The sequence below is a fragment of the Ctenocephalides felis genome, unplaced genomic scaffold (genome assembly GCF_003426905.1).
Source record: "Ctenocephalides felis isolate EL2017-DRISC unplaced genomic scaffold, ASM342690v1 CF-g0.4_SCAFFOLD_01604, whole genome shotgun sequence".
NCBI lineage: Eukaryota > Metazoa > Arthropoda > Insecta > Siphonaptera > Pulicidae > Ctenocephalides > Ctenocephalides felis.
The window spans coordinates 20,783,611-20,795,244 of NW_020537758.1; the positions used below are offsets into that span (position 1 = coordinate 20,783,611).

Genomic DNA, 11,634 nt, shown 5'->3' on the forward strand with positions numbered 1-11,634 from the left:
TACTTGTTGTTAAGTAAAATTGCAAATTGAAAAATAATCAATAATTCAGTACTGCACGCGTTACTTGCAGTTCATAATAAAACATATTGAATGTGACTCTTATTTTATTCATAATATTATTTTTAACTCACTATGTATATACAGCCAGTTAATTCTTAGTAAAGTAGGTATATTTAGACCAAGTTAGTAAACAAAAATGCTTCATTTCGGAAATAGTAGGGTCGCTACACATTTCAACAATTTCCGCAATATCATAGCGTTTTCTATTTTTACTCCTGTGCGTGACGAATCAAAAAATACGGGAGAACTGTATACTCATCATTTTATTAATTCTGACACTATAATTAAAAGCCTTTGCCAGTCATAACTGATGTATAATCCGTATTTAGATTTTTTTCTTCATACATAGATCAATATATTTATGTATCGAATTAGTTAATATATAAAGACATGAACACAAACGATGAAAAAATTGAAAAATAAATTTAATGTTAAATTTAAAGTTAATTTAACATTCATATATCAATTTTCAAAATCTCTGATAATGGTCAGTAGATTTTGTGTATTCAAAGTCATATTTTTCCATTCAGATTTATTTTTTGTTCATTTCCTGACAAGTGTAAAAATCTCTATACAATAAAAAAATATCAATCAAAATATAAATTAATTGTTTAAGAATAAATGCTGTTTTTGATAGTTGTATTTAAAGTTAACAGAAAAAATAAAAATGAATATCAAATATTTGGCTCATAAGTCTATGAACGGTCCACGGAAATTGCGAGAAATTCATCGAACATTTTCTATTGTTTAAATTAAACTTTCTGAAATCTGACGTCCTAATGTAACGGAGGAACTGAAATCGCGGTGGTCTATGCATTCTACAACAAAGACTGGGATCTTCTACTTCACAACAGCTGTCAGATGCCTTACATACACACAAATGTTTATATATAAATTTGTGTGTATATATATGCAAATTATTTAACCTCGATTCCGGAACATTTTCGAATCAAAGGAGTTTGCAAACCGGAGCACTATGTGCCGGCTCCCAAATCGCAAATCGAAGAGTTAGATTGATAACGGAACGCCATAAAATCCAGCATTTACATATCCCTTCACAATAAATATATAAATGTGAAACTGATATTTTATCACTATTCATCAATGAGCTCTATGTGATTTGCATCAAGGTAATTTAATTCTGCCCATTACAAAAATTTTATTTAATTTAGTTTAAAAATATTATTTCTTACCTCCATGTCAAACTGGCATTTGGCCACTTCTGTCCTTGCAGAACAAATCTCTTAAATCGTCCTTTTAATTTATCTTTGACCCCACATCGTTTTTTGTGAAGTAATTCTATTGTAGCATCATCCACTTCGCCTGTTACAGGAATATTACCGAATTCCTAAAAAGGATACGAATCTAAATTAGGACATCTTAATGCCATGGAATTCGAAGCAGTTTTTTTATTATCATTAATTTCGAGACATTTTGCAGAAGATATTTCCAAGAAACGATTTTTCTCAAGCTCATTAAGCTCTGACTAACCAAATGTGGAAAGATTATGAGCTTTGTAAATAATGTGCTGATGAAAGGTATGGTACAAAACAAGAAATTGAATTTAATAGGCAGAGACACATATGTTTGGAGTAATATATGTTTCAGATGTATATTTTGTAAATACAAAATTATAATTAAGTTATAATTTACCTGTAAAGATCGTATCGCATCTCGCAATTGTTCTTCTGACCGTAGATTCCCTGTTTCGATTGCACTCTGCGGCAAATAACCGAATTTTGCCAAATAATTTTGCTGGAATAAAAAAACATATATAGAAATAAATTACATAATATACATATAAAAATTCAAAATTAAATATAGCTATATAATAATTATTAATAATAATAATATTTGATTTATTACATATTAAATGTTGATAATGAATAAGTTGTAGTCAAATATATTTTTTAATACTTTTCAAAAATGTGTCTTTAGTATAGTCTTAAATTCACAAAAATTACATTTTTATTCGCACCTATAATATTCTATATCTTTTAAAAAAATATCACTAGGTTGCATGGTTACTGTCCTCAATATTTAACCAAATATAATATTCGTGAATAAGTTAACAAACTTATCACAATAAACATAAACATACGATTTCTAATTTAAATATATATATATATATATATATATATATACATATATATATACATATTAAATATTAAATTATTTTATTTATATAAAAAGTTCAGTTTAAAAAAACTAATAAGTCAATTCACTTTCATTATTCCTCTCATTCAGGCGTGAAATTTTAATGGTTAATTTTTATTACACTCATTTATAAATTTGTTGTTGCTGTCAATGCTATCCTTTGTTAGAGTTATTTTCATATTAAAAGCATCTCCAAATTAAACATTCCAACAGGATATCCTCATTAAGCCAAATTTATTTTAGTATCTTCCAAATAATTTTTATATTTTGATAAACAAATGCATCACAAAGGAGTAAATATATAATCTCCCATTGTAGTCCCGGCAATCAATTTATGGTGACAAATGAAGTTGGCATAAAAAAGCAAAATGGCATTTTGTACTTTTGTGCGTTTATGTAACTGGAAGTATTTTTAACAATCTCCTTGTTATCTCGATTGCATTCAATTATATGTAATATATCTTTATTCTTATAAGGAATCTCGTTTGAAATCTGTTGAATCAGTGTGGCAACTGTCTGCAATGCATATTGCAACGTATATAGGGATTATAATTTGATGTCTTGTAAATATGTAGGTGCGTACTTACTGATAAATTATAGGCTTGAAGATATGGAGACTACTAACATTGAAAAATCAAGATAAAGTACACTTATTTACTACAATATAGAACAAAGCTTTTTGCGCGTAGAAAGTACTTTAGTTGCCACAGTCATTTCAAAATTATTGTAGTTAAAAATACGTATGTATTAATAGTTAAAAATACAATTTTAATTAAGACACAGCAATTCAAGGAAAGTTATTTTATTTAGGCTTTAGTCCAAAAATATTCGCTGTAAATAAGCATGCTATCAATTTGGAAAATCAGCACAGAAATTATATTTAGTTATTGTGCACCAATCGCAGAAGCATGTAATCAAACTAGATTGAAACAAACAAATTTCATGTAACGCTGCTGAAAAAACTACTAAATTACAACTAAGAAATTAAAAAAGCCTTATATTCAGAGCATAGCTTTATATGGACCTTAGATGTTGACTATATGATAAAAGTTACCAAAAAACATCTATAAGTCATCTATAATACTTCTAATACTTCTGGTTTCACTCGATTCCAGTAACTTGGTTATCCCTATATTTGCTCTTCAGGTGTAAGTCTAGCATTCTTCGTCATCATCTTTTCATTTTTTCTTTGATCAGATACCATTTTCCGTAAAGGTTCTATTTAGTTTCATTCTCATTGTACAATCAGTTTCAGTAGAACACTTTCTTCTCCCCTTCTTCATGGTTATGGTGATCATGTTGGTCCGTTTTCTGGAGATGGTTTTCTTGGACAAGAAATCACTAAAAACAACATCACACAATTTATGTAATGTATCTATTATATTGATATTCATCCATTCCGTGGACATTGTCACGATTTACAGCCTTTTTATCGTTTAGCATCGACGGGTCGCGCGTCATGCGTTGTCCGATTTTGTATTCAGCAATTGCTTTACGAGCGGAAACCAGCATCGAGAGACAATGGACAAGCTTCCGTTACAATCGCCATGTGTGCTATTCATAACAAGGGCTTTGATTCAAAATCGAATCAAATTTACACTACAGAGAGACCAGGACTGCCTCTCTGTGGAATTAGCACAAAAAATATAAATTGCATTGCCAAAGTGCTCTGAACCGATGGAGTCGATAGTGCTTTCAGCGGAAAAGTTGTCACGGTCGCTTGATTGAAAATTTATTGAAACATGAAAGGTACGAGATAATGAAGATAAATTAAGTAAGGTCATATAATTTGTTGCAGTAATATAATAAACAGTAAGTATATTTTTTCAATAAAATTTCAATTTGAAATATCGAATTCTGAATATAAGCAAAATTAACCTTATAGTTGAAAGTTCATCAAAGTGCGACAATGGATAATGAGTAACTCTTTTTGACGTTTTATGTACCTACTGCTACTGAATTTGGCTTCGAAAATTTCACGTCGTCACGTCCTGTTGCCAAAAGTCAAAATAATACACCTCGGCCAACATATAACACATTAGACAAGATCCGATTCATATCTCCTCCAATTGGTATCTAGATTTCGGACAGTTTCGAGTGAGTTGTTCAAATCGGCTGGTTAGCATTTCGTGAATGCACCGCAGTGGTCTAAGCAAGGGAAGAGCAGCAATATGCCGCAAATGCATCCGCCGCACCGCAGACAAGATCAGTTTCGACGATTGTCGGATTAAGCAATGCGATGAACATATGCGATTTAACGTCGAGATGAATGACCCGTCTTTGTATTTCGGAATTGACCTTGATTTAGGGATAACTTGGCAGATAACAAAGTGCAACATGGAACGGAGCCCAGAAACGACGTAACGGATTGTGTTTTGCAAATGAAATCCGTGAAGCAAAGTTGTAATAATATTACTGGTGTTCTCCTAAAAGGCAAGTGCATTGTGTAAAAATGCACCTTAAACTCATTCCTCTTTCTTACATTATTTATAGATCTCTTTTACTCAAATGCTTCCTCGCTATGTGCTTGGGCGTTTATATTTTGTTTTATATTTTTCTAATCCTGCGCCGTCGTCTATCCTTCAGAATCCTTACTGATCCTAGTCCTCCCAGTTTTTCTATTTCTTCTTCGATAGCAGAAGACTCATTTCCAATGTAGGTCCTCACAGCTATCAAGCAATATTTCCAAGTGACATTGATTTTCACTTGGAAATATAGATAGTATGTTTTCAAGTAAAATAGCTCTTCCGGTCAATGCTGCCATATCCTAATTAGAAAGGTAACCGTGGAGTTATATTCTAATAATCTTAAGTAAACTATGCTATGATTATAAAATATTTTTGGAATCATGATGCACAAAAACGCAAAGATATAACATAAAATTATAATGCATAATAATCACTAATTTTACACACCGGAACTAAAGAGTCACAGGTCAAACAAAATAAATCTTATTCCATCAGTATAATGTAGACGTACAAGACTTTACATCAAAAGCTGATAATCTATACAAGGTTTTACCTTACCTATTAGCATACATATTAGCATGAATCAACAATTAAACTTTGCTCTACAAAATCATAAACATGAATTTCCATTGCTACTGATTCACCAATTCATAAACTAATTTATATTTGTTCTTCTTAAACACATCATCTGTGAATCATAAAGCCTTGAAATAGTATGCTTATTACACGCGCGAGAAAAAATCAAGTGCAGAAAGGTTTTAAACTTAATTTGAATGTATGTGAATTTTAATTAATAATTGAACATCTTGAACATACAACAAAAAATAAACAATAATAAAAGAATATAAAATGATTTCCACGTAATTTAACAATTCATAAATATTTCTTATTTTCGTATCTCCTCAGCCATTTCAAAAAAGTTTAGTTGTAAATGTTTAATTTTGTGTCGCGTCACACCGCTGCCACCATTTTCATAAAATTTGTCAAAATATAAAATAAAATGACAAAATACGTATACTCTATTTATATGTCCAAATCGAAATAATTGACAACAGAAAACATTTGTTCAAGGTACGTGTATAATTTACACATCGACCAACACTCAATATGTTTATATGTTGTATGGAACACTATCAATGTTCAACACCAAACTTAACTAGTGGGGTGGGTGGCATCGTGCCTTAAGGCAAATTGCTGGAACTTCCCGTACCGTAACGAAACGTTCGAGGAATATTGAATGTTTTCAAATAGATTATTATAAATATTGTATTATTGTCTAATATTTATAATAATTATATAAACTGAATTGCAGAGTTGAAATTATTTGTTTAAAGTATATTAGAACTATAGTCAGAATTAAAAATAAAATCTGAATTATTTTCGATATACCAAAAATTAAAAAAAAAAAAAAAAAAAAAAAAAGAAAATGGTACAAAATTTTTTTTTCCAAAATTAATTATTTTGTTAAGACAAGCAGAAAGTTCTTTGAATCAATTGAATCGGACGCTTAGTTCTCTCAAAAACTGCCATTTTTTGTACATTTAGCTCTGTATCTCCGAAATGGCTGGGCCTGCCTTTGCGAAAAACTAATAACCCTTTCTCCCAATCATTACTAATGGAATGTTTTTTAGATCATTCAAATCGGATGCTCCGTTCTCTCAAAAACTCGATTTCTATTTTCTGCACTCTTTGCTCCTTATCTCCGTAACTGCTGGACCTGTCTTTGCCAAAAACTAATCAGCTCTTCTCCTTATTAATAGAAATCGAATGTTTTTTAAACCATTCAAATCGGTTGATCCGTACGCCCGAAAACGTGGACGAAAATTTGTATCCATACATACATACACACACACACACACACACACACACACACATCCATTTTTTCTGAGGTATGCCAAAACGTTCAGAAACCTTCAAAACGTCGAGAAATGTAAAAATTTTCAATTCCGATTTTTGGCCCATTACAATAACTTACCCTACGGGAAGTTAAAAATTATTCAATCTCTTGAATTGATCTACATGTATTTTTTTCTGATGATCCGAAATCGCAACCCTTATCTCAATCAAAATCCTTCTACGTCAAAATTGCAAAGAAAACTGTGATAATTCTATTCCATCATTGTAACTTTCTTATGATCTTCTAAGTCGTGTTCCGGAATATTAACTTGATTAATTGCCCGATACAGAAACATCTATTTATTTATATTTCATTGTCGTTCGTGATTAATGCGCAAGTGAAACCCGTTTTTGTCTTTACTGACATAGAGAATGACGTGATTTATTGTAGATATCAATTCAATTAGGGATGTAGATAATTATTTTAACAGATAAATGTTGCCATGAGCATGGATGGAGAAATTTATTTATATATTTCATGTTGTTTTATAATTAGTATTCAATTATATATTCGATACTGGTGAAATATCAATACATTAGTTTATAAAATAATGGACTCACTTTTGGATAAGTTTGCTTTGTTATTTTACTTCATCGAGTTATTTTACTACATCGAGAATAAAACAAGTATGGACAAAATATTGAATTAATCGTATCTCAGCCCTCTTTCCAAGAAAAGAAACCAATATTAGAAAAATATTTATGTCTTGAATCTTGTACGATGCAGTATTGACCCAAATAAAGAATGTTTACGTTCATGCTGATCTTCAGAGGATGTCTGTGTTTTAATTCAAGACTCATCTGCTCGAAGGTGATGACCCGGTTAAAAACATTCTCCAATTAACGTTATTGATAAATCTTATAATAAAAAGTATTGCCGTTGGAAATACTAAAAAAAGAAGATAATTGCAAAACATTTCGATAAAAATTATCTTTATGTATGAGTGTACGGATTATTTGAAGTTCTGTGTAGTAATCGCACATCACTTTTAAGTAGATTTAATCGTAGAGCAAATCCAAAAAATTGTATTACAAAAGAAATAACAATAAATTTCAATAACAAAAATATTTAAACAAAATTTCATTTATTCACATTTATATATAGACACAATATAGGCACAGTTGGCTTATTAAATTGGTAATTTAAAAATTGGCTAGTTTTATTAACGATTCCATGAAAAAAGCTATAACCAAATTCCTGTCAGATGTTGAGCGTCATTGCCACAGTCTTGTCAATGTAGTTATTTTAAGGTGTATCGATTCTTCAAGAGGTTATTTTGATGGTGCCTTTGTCCTGTTTTTTTGACCAATTTTATTACAATAATCTGGTATTTGATAGAATTTTTATTATTTATTCGTTTTTGACTTGCTTTGTAGCAAAACCGTTCTGAGCCCTGCAAAGATTGGATATGATGTAAGGTTTGTCCCATCAAAGTAGACCAACCAGTTCATTTGTGAATATGTGATTGATCAAAAAATTACTGTAATAATTAACGAAAGATGTTATTCTTAACGCGCATTTAATATATCTCAAAAATGTTAGCCTAATATACATTGTATAGTAACAAAAAATACCATTGTATTTTTACTTTTTACCATTTTTATATTTTACCATTGTATAAACCAAAAAATTGTATAGTACAGTGATAATAAATAAAAAATAAAACTATAATATTATTGTATACTATTCCTTCGTATTCTAGATTGTATCTCTCGCGACATCGGACAGCACACGTGCGTGCTTCGGTGTGAAAAATGACATGATGCACGGTCCGATTATATGGAGATTATACAAACTGATCATGATATGCTGCGAATGAATGAAGTAATTTTCATTATAATGAATACGAAGAGGAAGTGGCGTTGAGGCATTGTGTAACATATCTCTCCTTGATTTATATACAGATACGAAATGTTTTTAGTCAGCTTTAGGCCGAAACTCTTGATGTATTGGTAGTATTGTGACTTGAACAATATTGGGTTGAAAGTTCTGGTATTATTAAAAAATTTTAAATATGTGATATAAAATATCTGCCATATGATATATCAACCCACGTAACGATATTCGAATATATTATAATATAAAGATAATGTTCCACACATCTTGGGTACTGTCCCAATAGAGAGTTATATATTATTATTACTCTAGGATTCGCATAGAGTATTTGCGCGTCATGAAATTAACGCATGCAGTGTAGTACGTGACACGAATTTATAACTTCGAATTCCGAACCAACGATGGTATTCGATTGAGAACATATCCGGAACGCTCGAGAATTCAAGATTGCTACCTGTGACAAATGTTAATAATTAAGATGCCGTCTACACAGGCGCATCCATCTGCCTATAAGATGAATTATCCTCTCCAGTTCCAGCACATATGGAATAGTTGCTATTGCTGAATGTGATTAGTTTTAGATTTAACAGAGCTAAACTGTCGAAGAAGAGATAAAGTTTGGCTCGTTTGCTCACAACTCTGATGTTTTAGGAGACCACTTTGCAAGTTATATAAAATTGACTTGAGTTTATTGGCAGAGAAATCATTGACCAAATCTAATGAATAATTCAAATGGCTACATTATAATACGGTAATGAATCATTGAATTTTATCTTTTTAGCAAGACGTCAGTGCTCTTTATGTAAACTATTGTTTAGTGATCACTGTTCATGAAATTGAAATTCTTTCATATGAATATTACATATAAACGAAGTAATGTACATAAGTACACTACATCCGTTGCCCTCTAATAAGCAAAACAAAATAAAAAGCTAACAATGATTAACCCTTGTGCTACGAATGTCGTCCATGGACGACACCTTCTTGTAGATTTTCAAATATGACCGTTTATCTCATGATAATCAAATTGCCCATTGATTGAAAGCGATAGCTGGCCACAAATCTTTTGCCTTCTACTATCAAATATAGTTGTTAAAAAATTTTAACTTTTTTTGTTTTTGAGATATTGATGGTGGACTGTTTTACCCGTATACCCTTAGAGAGCGCGTGTCGTTCCAACTTACTATATAATCAAATTAATTTAAAAGGATTTTTTCATTTTATTATTTATGATGTCATAATTCTATCACATAATTAGAATGTTAATAACATTTAGCACGAATCAAGACAAGATTGCAGAATTTTTCAGACCGCAAAATATCAAAATTGTAGTCACGTTCTTATATCGCTGGCGCCTTGTAAATTTATTCTGCACTACACTTTTGGATACCCATTTCAGAATTATTGGCATATTGTAGTTTTATTGAATGTAATAATGTCTAGCACATATGTTTGTATTTTGAACATTAGAACTTATATTTATAAAATATATAAATATATAAAAATTAAAAAGCTGCGACAATTATTCAAATCAAAATTTACATGTTATTAAAATTATGTTTTTAAGTTGTGGAAAATATAAATTTAGAAATTCAACCCCCAGCAATCGTTATAGAATCAAAGGATAATCAATTCTTTGCTCCATTTTTTATAATAAGATATAGAGTAAGGCAACAGAATAATGTTATTTTTTATTTGTCGAAACAAAGTGTGTATGCTATGTTCTTGAAACTGTAAACATATGTTTAGCATATGTGTACTAACTAAATAACAAAAAAAAAATTGTAATCAAATCTTAGTTGACTGTTTCTTATATAATTTGTATTATTAATGTTTTAAAGCTTTATCTGAAAAGGTAGATATAAACTCTGAAATATTAATTGGAAATTAACAAATAATAAACTAATTAGTTGAGTTCATTCACTATATTATTATATATAATACAAGTTATATTTCAAGTTATATCAATAGTGTAAGTGAACCTATTATGAAATACGAGAAGATCTTGTCAAATCGGGCAACTGTTGAGCAAATATTTCCATAGTATTACAATCCATCATCAGAAAACAGTTTAATAATATCTACGGTTTGCATGCTTGATGGAATTGAAAGCAAATAGATCACCGAGATCAAGGAAGAAATAGTAGAACTGGGACGACAATGACTTTATGATAATATAAGAATAATATGATAATAGTTTTAATTTAAAAAAATTAATTTTCTGATTGATAGAATAAGCACAAATCAATACAATAGTCAAGTAAAAGTAAAATAAATACAATATATCATGAAATGATTACTTTTCATCTATAGCAGCGAGGTTAGCCCTAATTCCACTGGTGACCCCTGATTTTAGAAGCATGTGCAATGTTATATATTGTCAAAAGGACATTTCGGATATCAAGTAAATTTACATTTCTAGCAGGGCATCAAATAACGCTTATCTATCAGTCGTAAGAGAATTCGTTTACATCTCGCAGGTTTTAAAGCGATTCCACGTAACAGTATATAGCGCCTTGATAAATCTTTTTGATAAGGAAATCCAACTGCGCAGGACTTGGACGTGACTTTTCTATTTTGCTTACGCTAAAATGTGGTGGTAATGTGGATTCATTCAGCAAATATGCTAATAATTGAAGGCTTTAAAAAAAAACAATAAAATAAAGTACATTCATACTAAATTTTATTTTGCCATCTTAAAAACAGTTTTTTATATCAATTCCAGCAAATAAAAATTTTATGCCAAGTTTTGTATACATGACATATATTATATATATATCTATATTATATTATTAACAATTTATTGAATATCAATTTTCTAGCAAATAAAGCTTTTGTACCAAATTTTATATAATTTGTTAGGCGGTGCAAGTTGATTTTGACCTGTAAGCAATACCTGAATAAATTCTGATAAAATAAGTGAGTTGGTCATTGATATAAAACAATATATAAGAAAAAACATGGGAAAAAAGTAATGAATAAAATAAAAAAGTAATAACGATTTATAAATAAATCTACGAATTAAAATGTATGAAAATAAATATTGAAATGACGTCCATTTGTATTGACGTCAATTTTAAATATATATTTCAAATCTTCGCAGAAAAGTATACGACTGTATCGATACATTGTGTTTTATATCCAATTGTTTTCTGAACAATTAATAACAACATTGCTTAAATTATACTATTTTGCTCAATGTGCGATTATTTCATT

General features: G+C 30.0%; 1 protein-coding gene across 1 annotated transcript; it reads right to left on the reverse strand.

Moving 5' to 3' along the window:
* Positions 1 to 1,249: 1,249 nt before the first annotated feature.
* On the reverse strand, positions 1,250 to 2,931 carry LOC113373498 (matrix metalloproteinase-2-like). The gene is made up of 3 exons (XM_026613792.1): positions 2,914 to 2,931; positions 1,714 to 1,815; positions 1,250 to 1,408 (listed from the first exon to the last, which is right to left on the reverse strand). The coding sequence occupies exons 1-3, from the start codon at positions 2,929 to 2,931 to the stop codon at positions 1,250 to 1,252; spliced, it is 279 nt and encodes a 92-aa protein (XP_026469577.1).
* Between the last annotated feature and the right edge of the window lie 8,703 nt (positions 2,932 to 11,634).